The 20,165-nt window shown below is 41.0% G+C and overlaps 1 protein-coding gene across 2 annotated transcripts in view; it reads right to left on the reverse strand.

The window, feature by feature from the left end:
• LOC148015275 (uncharacterized) overlaps window positions 1-17,901 on the reverse strand; it is a 53,813-nt gene extending 35,912 nt beyond the window's left edge. Inside the window, exon 1 of one of the 2 annotated variants that reach the window (XM_087664930.1) lies at window positions 16,191-17,901. In XM_087664930.1, the coding sequence (XP_087521056.1) occupies window positions 16,191-16,786 (596 nt within the window). In that variant the 5' untranslated portion in view covers window positions 16,787-17,901. The remainder of the gene's footprint in view (window positions 1-16,190) is intronic. The other variant, XM_087664931.1, reaches the window with a different exon arrangement.
• Between the last annotated feature and the right edge of the window lie 2,264 nt (window positions 17,902-20,165).

Genomic DNA, 20,165 nt, shown 5'->3' on the forward strand with positions numbered 1-20,165 from the left:
ACCAAAGGTCAATAACAAGTTACTGCTTCAACTTGGGTACAGGTGCTATCTCACAGAGTAGCAAGAAATAGCCCACAATTGCTCTATCATCTACAAAGACAGAGTATAAAGTAGCTTGTACTACCGATTGTGAAACCACTTGGCTTCAAAGGTTGTTCAAGAAGCTTGGCTAAAACATCTACCTAGGATCCAATCTGCACACGAGACATGACACAAGCCACATTCATGAATACAAGGAACTAGGCATCATACTCACCTCCCAGCCATAAAGCCAAACAAGCTAACCCCCAAGCCTGGAAGCCAGCAGCAGTTTAAGTCACAATCATGTCCCCAAGAGTTGGTGTCTCATACCACCAACCAACACCATCCTTGTATATGGATGTGTTAACCATCGAGCCAAGAGCTCAAGAGTGATGATCACACAATGAATGTGCACAATAGGGCCTTAAGTCCTATGAATAGGACTCAACTGCCGTAACCCCAAAGTGTCCTTAGTACATACGCACTAAGTCACTTCATAACCACTATGACCAATGCTACTAGTACCCATTGAAATGTCCAAGGATGTAACACTTCCCCCTTATACAAGCCACATTCATGAATACAAGGAACTAGGCATCATACTCACCCCCCAACCATAAAGCCAAACAAGCTAAACCCCAAGCCTGGAAGCTAGCAGCAGTTTAAGTCACAATCATGTCCCCAAGAGTTGGTGTCTCATACCACCAACCAACACCATCCTTGTATACGGATGTGTTAACCATCAAGCCAAGAGCTCAAGAGTGATGATCGCACAATGAATATGCACAATAGGGCCTTAAGTCCTATGAATAGGACTCAACTGCCCTAACCCCAAAGTGTCCTTAGTACATACGCACTAAGTCACTTCATAACCACTATGACCAATGCTACTAGTACCCATCGAAATGTCCAAGGATGTAACACTTCCCCTTATAAATGATTGTTGTCCTCAACATTATCCTTACGATCGAAGTAGGAAAAACAACTCTTCAATGAACTTACCAACTTTCAAGTAGCTTTCACCTAGGGGCAGTTTTTGCACTTGGCCCAAATACTCGAGATAAATAGTCTAATAGGATCATTTAGTCCTAAGGTCAAGAACTGATTCGGGTTCGAGTAGAATATATCAAGCAGTATCCTCAAGCCACGAGACCTCCTCAATCAGAACAATCTGTTCACCTTGTCCCAATCATTCTTTCAAATGACTAACGTGGAATACAGGGTGAACTTGGATTTCCAACGATAAATCCAACTCATAGGATACACTACTTATCTTCTTGGTAATCTAAAAAGGTCCACAATGCTAACTACCGCCCATCCAAATGTCCAAGGATGTAACATTAGCTATATAAAACCAATAGCTACTTCACAGGGACGTGAAATTTTAGAGATGCTTTGCTTTTGTTAGTGATATTTGATTGATTTAATAATCAAATGTGCAATGTTGTAAGGCACATGTGATGCACATGGCAATTATTTCATGGTAACACGCCAGGGACCCTGGGAAAGCAGCAGGTGCCAAACCCAAAAAGTTGTGATAAGTTATGCCAGTAGGGTTTTGGATGTTAGTTGGTGTTAGCTTGACACTAGGACAATTAATTGGCCAGTAAATGTCAGTGGCGATGCTAGGGATTAGGCACTAATTAATTAATTTGTGCATGTCCAGGGGTCAATTACAACTAGGAACTAATTGGGGTTGCAAATGGCCTAGCCAATTAAATTGTAGATGGGCATATCTACTTTTGAGCAAGGTCGAAAGGACTGAAATTAATTTTCCAAATTAATTAATTTTGACAATTAATCAAATGGCTGAAAATTGCTAGAAAATGGGATTAATTAAGTGCTTGATCAAGGAATTACCACCCTATCTAAGAAGGAAGCCACATGAATGAGCTCTTAGAAAAAGGGCTCATTCAGCCTAACTCTTCACCATTTTGTTCTCCAATGTTTTTGGTGAAGAAAAAGGATGGTTCACAACGTATGTCATTGACTATCATGCTTTGAATAAAAATTTAAATCACGATAAAGAATAAATTTCCAATCCCTCACATTGATGATGTCACGAATAAATTGCATGGAGCAACCATATTCAGCTATATAGATTTGAAAAGTGGGGATCATCAAATACACATTAGACCACAGGATGTGCCTAAGCACAGTTTTTTCATACGGCAATCATACGTCAAACGCAAACAAGTATGAAAGTATGATTCATGCCTAGTATGAAAGTATGATTGGAGTATGATTCATGCCTTCAAGCTGAATCATTCGTTGCCCTAATTTTAATATTAAAAATTAGTAAAAATGTAAATAATCTAGTATTAGGCTAACATGTTGACTAAGAACTAAAATTTCATTGTTTCAACAACTTTAGATTCTTTAAAAGAGACACTGCAATCTACCAATAAGCCAATGAATAATTAAGATTAAAGACAACAACTCACAAACTCACAACATTGATCTACCAAAAAGATTTCAGATTTTGATTTCCAATCATTTGAGCCAAATACAATTGAAGCATTGATGGCTATGGCCTACAAGTGAAAGTAATCCAAAAAGGGATAGATAGATAAAAGTTTATAAAAGACTACCATAAAAGGCAATGGATGGATCATGGCATAATAGGAGTCCAGACTCTAGACAGTAGTAGAAGGCTAAAGCAAACCATATGGAAAAAAGATTACACATGACGATCATGGGCAATATGCACCCTCCTCATCCTCATCATTCTCCTCTTCATCTTCCTCATCATCATTATCATGATCATCCTCTCCTTGCTTAACAAGAGAAGCATTGCTTACTGTAACTTTGGCATTATCCAACTCTTCTTCTTGCAATTCTCGAATTGCAAGAATCCTATCATCATCCTTTTCCTTAGAATCCTATCATCATCCTTTTCCTTATTAAGCATTTCCAAAGTAACCTCATTTCTTTCCCACCTCTTTCTTCAAGATGAAGGTTATATGGATATAAACAAGTTTCTCCATATGCTTTGGAAGTAACTTGTTTCTGCTCTTTGTATGCTTTGCTACATCATGAGGAGTGTACCTCTCAATCACATTCATCCAACCTTTATACATTTCACTATCACCACTTGGATTCTTTGATCTCCATATTGAATGCAAAACATTAACAGTTGCATATAAAGGTGAGTGCAACATATCCCATCTATCAACACAAAGATCCTCAACCTTCTCCAATTTACTAGCATCTACACCCTCAATGTCATGTGTCTTCTCAATCATACGATCTATCAACTCATACACAAGCCCCATTATTATACCTTCCCTATCTACAAGGCAAAGGATCTTTAAGATAGGTGCACATATCTTCAAAAAAATCCTTGCATCTTGCCAAAAAGTGAACCCCAAAATTATACTGGCCACTTGCACTACAGCTACAAGTAGTGCCGCTTCATATAATGTTCAACTGCCAAGCTTAAAGAAGCAAAAAGTGGGCAAATCATAGGGAGCTTTGGAGAAGTCTTGGAATATGGAAGTAAGGCACAATGTTGATGTTGCCCTTCGCAAGTTTTTTTATACTGAGGACATTTCTCATTGAAAAGTGAGGAGTACATATTTTTTAGACATGGTGAAAGCAATAAGGGAAGTTGGGCTAAGCTATAAGTCCCCCTCTCCACATGCTTTGCACAAAGAAACTTAATGATAAAGACAAATGCACTGATAGAGCATTGCTTGACATTCGAGATAAGTGGCAGGAATATGGATGCACTGTTTTATGTGATGGATAGTTAACACTCGTCATAGATCCATTATTAATGTCATGATATTTTCCATACATGGTTTTGTGTTGATGAAGACAGCAGACACAAGTGAACAATATAAGTTAGAAGAGTACAACTATGAGATTTCAAAAGATGTAATCTTGGATGTTGGGCCAAAAAATGTAATGCAAGCGTATATGGATAATGCAGCAAATTGTGTGCGAGCTGGACAATTGATAGAGGCACAATGGCCTAACATTTTCTATACTAGGTGTGCTTGTCATTGCTTAAATATCCTTTTTTAGGATAATGGTCGATTGTCTTAGGTTACTTCTATATTTGCTTATGCCAAAAAATTTGTCATTTTCATAACTCAAAAATATACAATTTTGGCTTTATATCGCAAAGTTAGCACAAAGGAGTTGGTAAAGCCACAATAGGGACACCTACAATGCTTGTCTCCTCATGTGAACTCTCTCCCAAATCAACCATAGACTCATCAATAGCCACGAAAGAATCAACAAATCCTGCTTCTAAATGCAAATGTCAACATGTCTCCTTCATATGTGAAGGTGGCTGTGATGGTTTATCTACACCAAAACCTTTAAGCCCAAGAAAGTGGGGTCTTATGTGAGACAAGCCTCCATCCCAAGTATGCTGACACCACTTGCATTTGCAAGTAAGTTGCCCCCTTCAACATTGCTTAACAATTGTTACAAATTCACCCTCCTCTTTTTTCTTTCTTCCCATTTGTGTTAGCCGGATGCATAAGAATGGGGATGAAGCTTTATCACATGAAGACATAATAACTAATAAATATTGCTGAAATGTCAGTTTCAGTTGTAGAAATCTGAAATTTCACAGATTTTTAAGCCAACACCAAAGGGCAAACGAGTTCAATGGCTATCTCAACTTGTTAATATCTAAAATTTCAGATACTTTAGACTTCTAATAAGAAATTTCAAAAATTCTCGACCCAATATTAAAGGGCAAAAGCAGTCAAGGGCTGTCTCAGCCTAGTAATGTCTGAAATTTCTGAAAATTTGATATATTCAGACTTTGAACAAGAAATTTCAGAGATTCAAAGACCAATACTAAAGGGCAAAAGAGTATTTCTGAATAATTTGAGAGTTCACTGGCTGTTAATAATCGAAATTTCAGACTTTTATTCAAGAAATTTGCAGGCTGCAACAAGTCGCTGGTGGTTCAGTGTGATGCACGTGTAGGATGGCCGACTTGTGGCTTATGAGAGCGGTCTTCTCCGCGATGCAAAAACGAATTTGCATGTCTATGACAAAGAGCTCTTGGTTGTAATTCATGCACTGTCTACATGGAAACATTAGTTGTTAGGGGCTGATTTTACAGTGCAACAAACACATCATCAAACATTGAGGTACTTTCTAACACATGCAAAGTCGTCAAAGAAGCATATGAGATGGGCAAATTTTCTCTCTACATTTCATTTTCAAATTATACACATTGATGGTAAAAAGAATGTTGTGGCTGATGTATTGTCACGTAAGCCTCATATTTTAGCCGTGAGTATGGTTTATCACATTGAGTTGGATGCCATGAAGAATCAATCATTGTTGATTCAAACTTTGCCAATGTGTATGATCAGCTTTGCTATAGCTAGAGGCATGAGCACTTTGTGCTTAGAGATGGTTTTTTGATGATGTATGAATGACTGTGTATCACAATGCAATTCAAGCCAAGAGTGATCACTGAGAGTCATGCTCATCCTTATGCAGAGCATAAAGGGATTGATGCCACAATCAAAGCAATGGAGCATTTCTTTTATTAGCCAACTTTGAGGCATGATGTAGAGCAATTTGTCAGGTAAAAGATATTGGGTTTGTCGCAGCCCTTGCCTATTTCAGACAAGAGTGCAGGCAACAGCATCCTGGAGGCTCTAGGCAGCAGGCACCAACATTGAATGCTGATCAAGGCAGGCAGCATGCAGATTTAGGGGTTTTCCCACATGGAAACTCTGAAATTTCTCCCTCTTCATCTTGCTTGCAGCTCACCAGTCCATTCTTTAAGTACCTCAACATTTCTCAGCCATTTGAAGAGTTTCTCAGCTAGATCAATCAGATCTCTGTTGTAAACCCTAACTCTCAGTAGAAATTAGGGTTTAACGCCACCTCGGAACTTGTGCCAACAGTTAAGAGACATCATACACTGAAATCAGCAGCCGGAATTCAAGGAATTGCTAGGGATTTCAGATGCCAGCCCATCCCATATGATTTAGGGCAGCATTTGGCCAGTCAAGGGTCCAATTTGTACAAGTCCTAGGTGAAGATCAAGGGGCAAATTGCCTGGAAGACTTGCTGATTGGTCATGAAAGCAAGGGGCTTTTGGATCAGCAGAGGAGATTGAGAAATCTCAATTGTACTCCATCCAATAGCAATACAATTTAAAGAAATACCACAAGGGGTGCCAGTTTTGGGGCCAACAAGGTATCCAATATCCAAGCATGTTATAATAAAGTGTGCATTTCAGTTTATGTTCATTTGTTTATTGTTGTAATGAAGTGATTGATCAGGTTTTACCACCCTCTCCAAGAAGGAAGACTGGTTTCAACACTTTTGTTTGACAAAGAGAGTTGCATAGATTTGGCAAAGAATCTCACTTTCTATGTGAGAACAAAGTACATAGAGATACAATATCACTACAATTGCAAGAATTCTTAGACAAGACCACAGATGTGGAGCATAATGTGGCAAATTTGTTTACCAAAGTACTTCTTCAAGCTATTCTTCATCAACACTCCAAATCCTGAGCCTTATGCCATGTCCAAGATCTGAGAGGGAGTGTTGAGATTTGGTCATTTCTAGGATGGCATAAGTTGTGACAAGATAATTTAGGGGGGAGTCAAAGAGCTCGAGATGGTGATACTTTGACAGCCATTATACTGATTCTTCGTTGGTCTTCAGCATTCATACTCTGCAATCTTCAAACTTCTACTCTCTCTCCTCCTATAAGGACGACCAAATATCATGATAGCCACAAGGCACCCAAAAGTACTAACGAATGCACTGGAAAGAATAAAGATGGGGCTGCCCAAGAATGACACCATCATGGACAGTCTGCAACCCCAAGCGAGCCATCCAATTAAACTTATCTCACTACAAGTCTTTATCAGGCCAGTCCAACAACCCAAGTAGCTAGCACTTCTCCTTGCAACGAATTCTCCTCCTTGTGAAGATCAAGAGGGCGTCAAACTACGAAACGCAAAATCTCTTGCTAGGATGCAATCAAATGAGAAACGAGAAAAGACGGGGATACCTTAATAGGCCTCGTGGAATTCTGCACATGCCACCAAGAAACTTGAATAACCATGCAACCATGTGAGATACCAGTCTTTTCAATGAAAAATTTTGCAATATCTATCCAAGGATGACTCTGCACACATAAAGCCTGCAAAAGTGCCAATCTCAAAGCAACCATATGGAAATTAACATCCAATAAAGCTGCTCCCCCAATCCTTTTAGGAGCAGTCACATGCTACCAAGAAATCCACACCTGGCCAAAACGATTCCCTCTCTTTTTCTACAACATGAAGCAGATCGGCTCAACTAGTTCCAAAAGAGACTTCTTAGCCAAAGAAGGGCGGGCAAAAAAAACGAGACGATACTGATCATGATGCATTGAGTAACTTTAAGTCGCACATGAAGAGACCAACCTTGAGATTCCCAATACATAAACGGATCATGTATATGGGATGATATCCAATCAAGCAAGGTGTGAGGAGCTACATCCACACCAATAGGACAACTGAAGTGTCGGGTAATATCTCCTTTAGAAATCACAGCTCCTTGCCAACCCAAAGCTTGCAAATCACTCTCTCTACAAGAAATCGGTGTAGATTTTTAAGCATTAATATGAAGCCCCGAAGCTAAAGTAAAGAGATTCCATATAGCCATTGCCCAATTCACATTAATCTGATTAGCCTTGAGAAACATAAAGGAATCATCAGCCAATAATTGACCCAAAAGTTGGGCACCTCTGGGAAGACAGAGAAATCGACAATCTCCCCTTGATTAGCCCACTTATCCAACAAAGGGAGAATTGGGTGGGTAACTAAGGCACATAGCAAAGGACTGAGAGGGCAGCCTTGCCGAAAAGAACGAGACAAGGCAATTTCATCAGTGATCCCCCCCATTAAGTACACTACGTGCCACAGCACCCTAACTAATGGTATCAACAAGAGAAGTCGTGAGGACCAAAGCCCATGGTAGACATCAGTTGCCACAAGAAAGAACAACTGACATGATCAAATGCCTTTTCAAGATCAAGCTGAAGTATAACAACCTCTTGGCCAAAGGCTTTGGCATAAACAATCCCCAATTGAAAATTCAAAATGTTATGCATAATATTCCATCAATTAATGAAACCATATTGACATGAATGAACCAAGTGCGGAAATACTTTATGCAATCTATTGGCAATGATTTTAGAAAAGATTTTATACAAAGAACCCATAACAAAAATGGATCTCCATTGTTTCAAGGAAGTCAAAGAAGGAACCTTGGGAACAACCGAATCACTGCAATCTTCCAATCTGAAGGCATCAAACCAAAATTCCAAACTTGCTGACACAAACGAGTTAATGGGTCCTTAAGCTACTCAACATGGGCTAAAAACAGCTCATTAGGAAGCCCATCCTAGCCAAGGCTTTTTCTATGTGGTAAATGGGACAACACATCCTCTACTTCAGCCTCCGAGATATCAACCTCCATCAAATCAACCCATTCAGGCTTAACTTGATTACTGACCAAGTCACAAATGTTTCGACGAGCAAAGAGAACAACATCAAAAAGAATCTCCTGTGGACCCAACAAAGTTTGTGAATGCTGCAATTCAACTCGAAAAGAAGAAGCATGTTGAATACCATACTATCGGGACAACGCACGTGCATTATCCCTAAAAACAGCCCATGCTTCCATACCCCCAAATTGAACCCTCCAGCTAAAAGAAGCAATCAATTGTTGGACACACTCCAAAAACTAATTTTGCAATAAAAAAGATTGATTGAAATGCAAAGACAAACGAGCAAGCAGAGTCTTAAAGGCCTGAACCGGCCTATGAGTCAATTCCAAAACCCAAGGGATAGTGATCTGACGAGACATGTTGTCGCTTCACCCACATATCAATCACTGCAAGAAGAAAAGAATCGCTCTAATAAATGTATATCCAATCAAGTCTGGCCCAAGTATCTAGATGCTAAAGAGAGCGATAAGTATATCCAAACCATGAAGGATGCATCCAAGACCACATGTCTTGTTTCAAAGAAATGGCTATCAATGCATCCCAAGCCAAACACTCAGGAACATCCATGATCGAGTGAGGTGAAGTCGCCTGATCCACAGATACACATGCATTAAAACCACCCATAACAAAACCTTGACAAACCATGGAAAGGTAGTGCAAGTCATCCCAAAGTTGAGGATGTTCCCAAGTAATAGAAGGAGCATACACACCCACCAACCACAAAACCTCACCCTCATATATGATTTCCAACATCAAAAATCTGCCACAAGCATACTAAGAAATCAAGAATGGTTGCAAGGAAGATCTAACAACCAACATAACTCCAAATTTATGTGGAATCTATCCACTAAAAAACATTGTATGATCATTATATACATAAGAAGAACCTACCAAAGCATGTTGTTTGTGCTCCACGGCACAAAAAACATCCCAATTATCAGCAAAAACAATTCTCCACAACCGATACTACTTACTGCCACAAGAGATGCCTTTAACATTCCATAAAGCAAGTCTCATGATAAACAAAAAAAGAGAGAACTACTAAATCGCCGCTTTCCCTTTAACATCCATAGGTTTAGTAGCCTGAAAACTCTCCATCACTACAAATCATGTCCACAAGATCCGCCCTTTGCAAACTAGCAATCAAAGCACATGAAGGGAATTGTTGTTTCTGACAACGGAAAACATCCGAAGGGGGCAAAAGCTTCCCATCAAAGTGCAAAGTAGAATCAATACATGCGAAGATTGAGGTTTCATGTAAAAACCCCTATCTCTGCAATTGAAAAGTCTAAGTAATAGGATGAGGAGATGGGTGAGCAAGAGTCAAACGAGATTCTTGTCAAGCATTGCATCTAACCACAGTGACCCTGGAATCATCCTGAGGAGACAAATCCCAACCAGCTGAATGCAAACGCTCAATACCAACCTGGGAAACATCCTTATTTCCATTATCATATCCATGCAAGGCAAGAGGCACAAGAGGAGTAATATCTTACTACTGAGTTAAAGGCAAGGGATCACGCACTTGCATATCCATGTTGGGGTCCAAAGAACGCTACAAAACCTCAAGGCTACTATCACATTGAGAGATAAAATGGCCCAATTGGCCACATCGAAAGCAGTATCCAGTAAATGTCCCCTATTTCAGCTCAAAAACCAACGTCTGCAACCCAAGGACCCCAAAACGAATTTTAGTAGGCCGAGGTTTCCCAATGTCCCAAAGCATATGTAAACGCCCCGAACAACGTAGTATGCTTAACAATTATGATATTCGCTTGTTTTCGAGATTTAATATAAAAGAGAATGAACATTTAAAGCTGAAAATGAAAATTACTCACAAAATTACAGCCATGGAAATGTAAAAGTAATGGAGACAAGATTGAGGGTTGAAGATGGGCAAACCCCCCTCCCCCCTCCCGAAGGAATGTATTTCTGCTCAACCCAAGTCCCTTAGGGAAGAGCTCAATTACAATCAACCTGAGAGTAAGGAGAAGTAATTCTCACTCTCACAAGATCATGCAAAGATGTACAAACACACATGCATTATCTATTATGCAATGATAAGAACTAATTTCTTTACAGTATGAGAAAAGAAAGAGGGAAAATCAGCCTTTCTTCATCGTTGATCAGCAGTACATAGATAGGGCTTGCTTCTTGTTGCTAAAATGGAAGAAAGAGCTCGAGAAGGAGGTGCTGTAATGAATTTACAGGCTTCTTGTCCTGTAAAACAGCAGTGATAGAAGAGGGAATATGGAGGAATTTGATAATGGAAAAGTAGGGGATGATGATGGGGATGGATGGGGCCAGTTTTTGGCTATCTGTGGGTGCTGTACATGAGTTTACAGCAAAGAAAAATGATACTGAATAAAGAAAAACGAGCTCTTATTTATAAAAGAGAGAAGAGCTAGTACAAAAGGGGAAAGTGGAGTAGTACAAGACAAGTGTCCAACCACATGTCATGAGATGTGACAAGTGGTGGGACTCTTGGAAACTTGTGTGATAAGTGTCTTGACACTTGTCTCTTCTCTATGGCCTTCCTTTTTGGGCTGAATACTGTCAAGAACAGAAACAACCAAATTTAGTAAGCACAGTCAGAATACAGAATTTACTATTTTTAGAATGACATCCCTATTTTTTAGGACTAGCAAATTTAGGCTAATTCGAGGATTTAGTAAGCACAGTCAGAATACAGAATTTACTATTTTTAGAATGACATCCCTATTTTTTAGGACTAGCAAATTTAGGCTAATTCGAGGCTCCTAAAATTTAGGGACCTCCTAAAATTTAGGGACCCCCCCCAATATGGATGTCATATGAAAGCTTTTTCCGTGTACATCGCAAAAACGGTATCAGAATCTTCATGTGACTTTCCTATGCAAAGAAATGTGCATTGTACAAGCATTTCATGATCATGTCATCTTGTTGATTGTAACTGTCTGTTCTGGCGGATCTAGCCCACACTTCAAGGCATCAATCCTTTCTGTATGCGAGTCTAACCCTGACATGCGTGAGTTCTGGTCACAGGCGCCCAATCGGCTATATAGGTGGAAGTGTGAACTATCTTTTCTCTAACCCACCGCGTGGGTCCACCATAACCTGTGACCACTCATCAGTGGCCAGCTCCAATGCACTTTTCTTTATATCTAATTAGTGCAAAGGAAACAAATTTAATAAGTCATTATATAGACAAATTAATGAAAAAGGATACAAATTCTGTTTCTATAGAGTTGTGACAGCATATAAGCCCTGTTCTGTTTACGGGAGGCCAAATGGGGCTCCACCAATACCTCGCCAAGGGATCTCAAACCAAAGAAAGAACTCTCCAAAGATGTGCAAGAAAATTAACTACCTCTGCCTAGATTGGGCATGCCTACCTAAGAATCTCCTAAAACTCGACCATAGGTCTCCATGGGACCATGTGGACCAGCTAAATGTCACCAGGTGGTGATACTTCTTGCAGTTGCTTTCCTTATTTACTTATATAAATACTTTATTTTTCTTTTCTTTAGTTGTTGCTTTTTATCCTCAGAGTTTTCTTGGACTAAGCCAAGATCTTTGCATAGCCCGAAGAGGCAACCACTGGGACAAATTGGACTACTGGTTTGTCTGAGCCTTGAAACCGGTTCCGTATTGAATGGGCAATGAAGAATAGAATGCCAATGGTTTGTGATTGTGTGCTTAGCCACTTGAGATGGGGCAAGACAATGAGCCTACCCAAGATAGAAGATACACATGTGAAAATACTCACGGAATAAAAGTCACCATAACTGAGCCACATTACACTTTTTGATGTGGTTACAATGATAAAAGTTGCTCAAAACAACTTGAGGAATATAGCGGTCACCATCCCTAAAATTTAGGGAGTTACTATTTTTGGACCCCAAAATCTGTTCGTGTCATTATCTTTGTTTTTGCACGAGGATTAATTCTCTGGTCTGTGCCGATGTCAAATTTTGCACCAATCATGGAGAATTTTGGACCGGAAGGTTTAAACGAGAAAATTGTTACGTATATGCCATGTGTCACAATTTGGGCACACATTCCCGAGAGAGAGAGAGAGAGAGAGAGAGAGAGAGAGAGAGAGAGCAATAAAAAAAACGTAATAGGAAGAAGGGGCAGATTTGAGCGTGAAGTTTTTTAGGGGTTGAGGGCAGATTACTGCAAGTACATCAGCTATAGAGAGTACTTCATCTCTAACTCATGTACAGAGGAACTAAAGAAAGTGATGACCATGCTACGGGAATAGGGATTTTCAGCTCTGATTTAGTGCTGTTTGTGGGACTGTTTTACTGCTGGAATGATACTGGGATCAAAGGGTTTTGCACGAGAATGGAATAAGGCTGAGAACAGGTCAAGAAACAAGTGAAAAACAGTAAATACAAAGTTCTGCAGATTGCAATTTCACACTTGAAATATTGAGTTATGCTCACAAAAGTGTTTTCCTACTTGGGATGTTGTTCTGGATATGTGGTTCTTTTCTTATGCAATTGAAATTTACTCAGAAAGGGATGTTGTTCTGGATATGTTGTATTGTCCTTATGCAGCTGAAATTTACTCAAAAAAGATAAAAGCCAACTGTTCACAGGTTTTTGTACTTTTGAACATTTCTTTTTTTTTGGTAACCTTCCATCTTTTAATTGATAAAGAAATACCGAGAGGGGTGCCGGTCTTCGGGGCCAATCTGTGTTGAGCGAGGGAGTTAGGTCTCTATTTGTGTGTGTATGTGAAAAGACCAGGTATCAATTGAAGGGACTACCGCTTTATATGAGTCATAGACCGGTTTCACTAACCATCCAAAAACAAAGGAATACGTTGCATAATGCGAGCACGCACATCCGGAGAACGGAAAAGACCTCAAAAAACCCTTTCAATACATCATAAATCTCTTCCACAAGAGGAGCCTACACTTGCACAAGTACATCATCATGACACACATCATCACAAGCATAGACTGCAGCCAAGTGTAAATCCGAGTAATCAAAGGAGTTCTACCCATAAAATAGAGGATGGCTGCCCTCTCATGAAAGGCACTAAACATCTGATGTAAAACCAGGTCAATTCCTATGATCCCCTTTCGGTAAAAAGCTCGCTTTACCCTCATTAGCATGAACATAATCAGACATAAGATTGTTGGCAGTGGCAAGCATGAATTGAAAAGACTCGTCAACCTGTGAGCAAGAAACACAAACACCTTGCTGAGTCGAATTTGGAGCACACAAAACTAGTTCATCAACTGTCATCTTACAGCAATTTTCCATCTCATCCCCCCTTCCATCAAATTGACCAGAATCCTCAGTCAAAGAATCACCATCCGACTCAACCAACTCTTTCTCATCCCCATGCCTAATATGTTGGTCAAGAAAAGCTACATAAATACCACTTGACGCCTACATATTAGCCATAATAAAAGCCCAACCTTTGTGAATGCTGCACAGAATAGCAGACGTGACAAGCACTATCCAAGGTAATAATTGCATATCTGCACCGGATTTTGGAGCTCGAATCTGAAGGTCAAACTGTGAGTAACACCTTGTTTGTACACACGCCCTAGGTCAGAAACAGGTCAATTTCACTATACACAGCAAAAGAAGAGCAGAGAGCCATCACTGTACACAGAAGCGTTGCGACTCTCTCCATGTTCACGTCTTTCTTTCAATCTAGTTATACACTTCCCTATTCATTGCACTCTCGCAAGTAGAGACAGACTTTCATTCTGTCTTAGGCAAAGTCCTTTCAGGGGTTGCTCGGGGAGGGGGGGGGGCACCATTAATTTAGGGTTTCCATTAAGCCATGATTAAGTCTCTTTAAACCACCCCAAAAGGCACATCAATGCTGAATTAATTAAATTAAATGGCTTATTTTTGGCAATACGTCAAATGCACTCCCAATCCTCTATAAAGTACACAGGTGCCTATGTGAGTGCACCCCCCACTCCTCTATAAATAGGAGCCTATGTGAGTTTATCCCTATCCCACTAATCATTATTCCAGCCAGCTACCATCAGCCATCAGCTTGCTCACAACTATCTACGCCCCTCCACCAGGAGATACATCAGTTCGTGGTGCTGCCCCAGCTATTTGCACAGTCTACCAGCAAAGCAACCTGATTTGGAGTGCTTCCCACACCTTCATCACTAGAAACCTCACCCAGGTGCCCCACACTTGTACCCACCCAAGCAACCTGTTCCAAATCAGTACGGCTGTGTTTTCAGCATTTTCCTCTGCTGTCAGCTTTCAGGAGTCACTCAGCCGCCATATGACATCAGATACCTTGCATTTTGCTGCTGATTCAAACAATCCGCCATCTGGCAACCATCCCACAGCTGTCACTGTCAGTTTCCAGCCTGCATTTTGCTGCCAGCTCATTTCTGACACTGCTGCACACTGCAATTTTCAGCCTAGCAGGTCACCCTGCTGTCATCGATCCCTTTGCTGCTGTTACAATCAGTTGATGTCATCATTTGATCAATTAGACCTGCATTTTCAGCAGTCTGGCCTGACTCTCAACTGTGGCCACTCCTCCAACATCATCAGAGATTGCCTGCTTCTTTTCAAGATCCATTTGAGGTACGACACACTCTTGAAGCTGTCATCAATGTCTCCAACCCTTCCAGCTCACCTCATCCCCAGCCGATCCATGATCCGAGACACAAAGGTTTGAGACCCATTCTATCATATCAGCATAGTTTGATTACTCAATTCTCTCATTCTTCACATTGACTTCTCTTCACCTTGAGTTCTACCACTTTCACCATGTTTGTCATCCACTTTTGAGTTTTCTATCTCTATCAAGCATTTTTTACATATGTAATTAAGCCATCAATCAGCAATTAGCATGCTCCATCTTGTGACAAAAGAGAGAAATAGAACAGAGAAATATTTGAAGTGTGTTTCTAGATATTGAACAAAAGAGAATGAAGCAAATACAAGGTACGAGGTTCCTATTTACATAGTCCAAGGTACACACCAACTAGCTTGCCTTATTAAATGAACCTTAAGGTTACACACATCGTGCAACCCTCTCTCTAGAAAGTGTATCTACACTTACAGGGGGAAATAGTCCCATTGATAGAGAAGGAAATCTACACTGCAGCTTTCTAACTTGACAGCATATGCACGCAAAGCAAGCAAGTTATGCAAATGGTTTATAACACAACAGCATGCTTTTAATGACACAGTAAGTGCTTAAAATATGACATCTTTAAACACACTGCATCTTATGAGTGCAGGAGACTGCAATGTGCTTAAGCAGGCTCTTGCTGAGCTATGTTCATAGGCCAGCACAAAAATGTGATAAAAGCATATCTACATTTGCTTCAGGCCATTTGCACCTCTTAGAGTCGGCCTATGACTCACAAGCAGCATAATCCATCCCAAAATTTGTACAGCTCTTGGCAAGCTCTTAGAGGTGCCCATATAGTTACCCTGCTAGCTTTCATCTATCTAATATGGCAATTTAGAATAACCGCCATCCTCCCTTCACACTCCTGATTTGTTACTTATTCTCTCTCTTGGAACATTCAACAGAGTGTACTGGAATCTTCAGACATTGAGACACTAAGCAGGCCCCACAATCTATTAGGCACACGCATTCCCCCTTCCCCTTGTTCATCAACCTTACTGCTCTCACTGCTTGAATGTGTTTTCCCAATTAATTAAAGAAACATACTAACCTTCCTGCTCTGTAATGATACATGTCTCGACATACTGTTGAAACATAGCCAGTTGCTTTAGGCCAACCAGATCCAGCCCATGCATGTCCAGAGTTGCCCATCTGTGCCCGTGTCCGAAAATAAAGTTTTGCAGATTCCAGTGCACACCTTACAAGTGCTGCATCTTCTCCATTGAGTTCCATGATGACTGCACCATGCTTGACAAGGCAGCTTGAAAGCCCTTCGACAGCCCTGATGTACATGGCTGATGGAGCCCCATCTTCTGGAAGAATGTCGATAAGCTTAATTCTTGGCAAAGGTCCTGCAGGTTCCGTAGTAGGAGCAAAAGGATAGCTTGCTGCAGAAGCTGGTGGTGCTGATGATAATGGAGTTGGCATAGGAGCAGAGCAACCTCCTGGTGGTACTGATGAAGAGAGGGGAAGGGCAAGGGACAGACCTGATACCCCTGCGGAGAGGTTTTGGGAAGGATGATTGGGTGAAGAAAAATTATGTGGAATGGTCTGAGGCTGCAGGCCAGGGGAGCTCGTAGTCCTCATAGAAGTAGATGGCGAAGGACCGGGCGCCATCGAGGGCATTGGCACACCAATTGCAGCCATCTCTACAGCTTAAACATGTTCAAGAAGACGCCAAAGACAGCGAAATGCGGTACGAGATGGTGGCTCGTCTGCCATGAGGCCTGGCGGGAGGGAGAGGGAGCAGGGGAGGTGGCCATAAACAGGGTAAGATGATGATGAGCTCTGTAGGATGATGAACTCTGCGACCGCCTAATGATCAACTCTGTGACTGCCTGATGATAAACGCGTATCGGATGATGGGGTTTTCTTTTTTTTGTCTTTTTTGTTTTTGTGTCAGTGTATCCAAGACTTTACGCGCAACAGAGAGAGGATCGTAAAGTATTTTTTCGCTGGGAAGCTAGGTTTCGCTGACAGATACCGCCATGCAACAGCAACGACGGTGATGATGGAGAGTCGGACACGATGATCCTGTGGCGAAACGGGCCTCGCTATGATTTTTTTTATTTTCTTAATGCCTTACTTTGAGCTGCAGAGGAGGCGCACCTGCTCTACTTAAAGCGGCCCTTCCATGAGAGAGAGTTTCCTTCTTGCGTCAATTCCAAATCTTAGCACAGTTAGCGATCCTGGAGTTCTTAAATGCCTTGTATATACAGAGACGCGGCCTGCCGATCGCCCCGAGAGAGTGGCCGGAAATGAGAAAGAAGAGCACACACGCCAGTCGACCAGTGAGCCTTGAGGGCTAGGGTTTAGTCAGAAGGGACACGCCGTGAGATGGCGTCCTGCTGTACAATTTTTCACGGGGATCGAGGCAGACACAGACACACACACGCACAGAGAGAGAGAGAGAGAGAGAGAGAGAGAGAGAGAAGAGAGAGAGGTCAGCCAGAGTCTAATGCCTCGAAGACCATGGCGGAATTCTACCCCCGGGGGGAGGGGGGCGGGGGTGGGGGGGAGAAAAAAATGGTTTTTGGATGAGAATCCCGAAAAGCCTTGGGGGAAAAAAGGCAGGAAATTCTCTGTAGAAGAGAAAGGGAGAACGAAAGAGACGAAAAAAATGCAGTTCGAGCTTTCAGAGAGACGAGAATTTTCTGAGGGAGACGGGAACGCAGAGAAAAGGGTGGGTTGGGAGAGCTCTCGGCTATGGCGTTAAAACTGAGAGAGAGTCTGTGTGTGTGTGTGTGTGTGTGTGCGCGCGCGTTTTGGAGAGAGAGAGAGAATATGCATACAATGTCATACAGACACATTGAGAAAGTCTGCATACACGTCATGCCTACACATTGAGTCATGCCACTCATGCATGCCCACATGCTCGCCCCGTGCGGCCCATTCATCCCACCCCCCACCCATACATCCCATGCCCACCACCCATCATGCCTGCTTGTCCCATCCGAAAAACGTACCCCTGAGTCACGTGACAACCCACCCGTACTTGGCCTTTTATTTTCCCAAAAAAAATCAGTATTTTCCATGGAATTTTGCCTTAAAAAATATTTGTCATATGGGTGCTCCCAAGTTCCCCCACACTTCCCTTAGCTCGATGTAACTATTTTCTCTACGATGTAAATATATTTTATCATATGTCTTCTCGCATTATTTAGAAAAAAAAAAGGTCTAACTATGTTGCATGTAATATGTTTTAATGCATAAAAATTAGAAAAATAGATTGACAACCAATTTTTATCGCATAGTCAAGATGCCATAGTTTGCTTAGCATCTCTTCTAAAAAAGAGTGCTAGGAGACCCCTCTCACACAAATGATGCCTTCGTTACATGATTTCCTTTTTACACATTCACACAGCAAACTTGGCCATCTTTTACAAACTTTTTAAAGCAAACAAATTGAAATTTGAGACTATATATTTAACAATATCGAGTTCATACATTGGGTCCCAAGGAAGTCTAGTTGCCACTTAGAAGCAATGTCTTAGACTACATAACCAAGCACAAAAGAGTGGTGACTTGGGTGACTCGATGGGTTGTTTAAGCTTTCTAGATATTTTGGATACTAAATGCTCGAACTAGGCATACTTTGGGAGTATTCCACACCATTTTGGGTACCGATCAACACTAGCAAAAAAGTTTTCCACGTGTACTTCCCATAACGCTTGTTGTGTCAAAGATCTAATGTTATGAAACCTAAGCTTGGTTGACTGGATGCAATCATTCATGAAGCCAAAAATGTAGGCTTTCACTAATACATTTCTATCTCCATTGATCCACATCTTGGAAAGGACCTCTTGCCAAATTCTACAACATAGCCATCCCAAAAAATGTGAGACACGGTCTCCTTTTCACCACACCAATAGTTGTCATCTATGAGACGTTTTCTATTAAGCTAATCCCTTGTGTGGAAGGCACCTACCATGACCCTCCATAAGATGATTTTTTCCTTCAAGGAAAGATACAATGACCAATTAGATGCTAAGAAGGATCCCCATTCTTCTACAGATATTTCCACAATCCAACATTGCCTTGTGCTCTTCCTAGTACAATGCAACTAGAACTCCAAATAAACTTAATGACTAGGGTGTGTGTTTTTTCCTTTGTATTCTAAGAAGGAAACCAAGAGAGCTTTTGGACCTTCCAAGGGTAGCACCTAAATTTTTGCAAAGTGATAGGCTACTACCTCCCAACCCACTTTGCAGGAATTAGAGAGATCCTAAATACAACTAGGCTCTAAAAAGCCTAGAACAATTCCTGAGACACAATACCAATTGGGTTGACTTTGTGTAGCCCTAATTTGGCTAGATGAATGTCTCTTCCCCCCAATAGAAAATATTTTCGTCTAGTTTGTTGTCTTTGTTCCATCAATAGTTCCTTAGGATGGTGGACTACAAGGTCAATAGATCTGAAATGATCCCAAAATATCTTACCTCCATAATTGTTTATGTTGAGAGTAAGTCTTCGCCTTTAAGCTACCAAATTCTACATGAAGCTTTGTTCTTCCTCACTAGAAGGTCCATGAGCATCAAGGACCATGGCATGTAAATCTAATTGACCCAGACATCCCTATAATTTTCCCTTTTTCATGTGTTCCTATGAGATCAGAGTAAGATACATGTTCTTGTTCACCTTCGCCCAAGGTAATCTCCCCAAAGCAAAATCCCATGCTATTACTAATGTACTATTCCTAGATATAAGTGGTAAGTAGAAACTAAGAGTAGGATTAATGAAGAGGCTAAGGATCTTTATGGGGAGTGGCCAAGTCATACAATTCTAGCTACTTAGTTTGCTATGTAGCTTCTCTAGAACCCAACCATATCTAAGTGGTTCTTTTGTTTTAATTGCTAGTTGGAAGCCTAAATATCAAAAGCATCCCCCTGTTAATGACTCTACCCTTCTGTCCCAAGCTAGTAAGTGTTTCCTCAATTATATTGATGAGTGCGGACTTTCTCAGGTTGAAGTTGAAACATGTGTCTTTTCTATAAGTACACAATAGCTTCAATGCATACTATAAGTT

Source organism: Lygodium microphyllum, chromosome 24 (assembly GCF_053477565.2).
Source record: "Lygodium microphyllum isolate KBCC chromosome 24, Lygodium_microphyllum_v1.1.10, whole genome shotgun sequence".
Taxonomy (NCBI): Eukaryota; Viridiplantae; Streptophyta; class Polypodiopsida; order Schizaeales; family Lygodiaceae; genus Lygodium; species Lygodium microphyllum.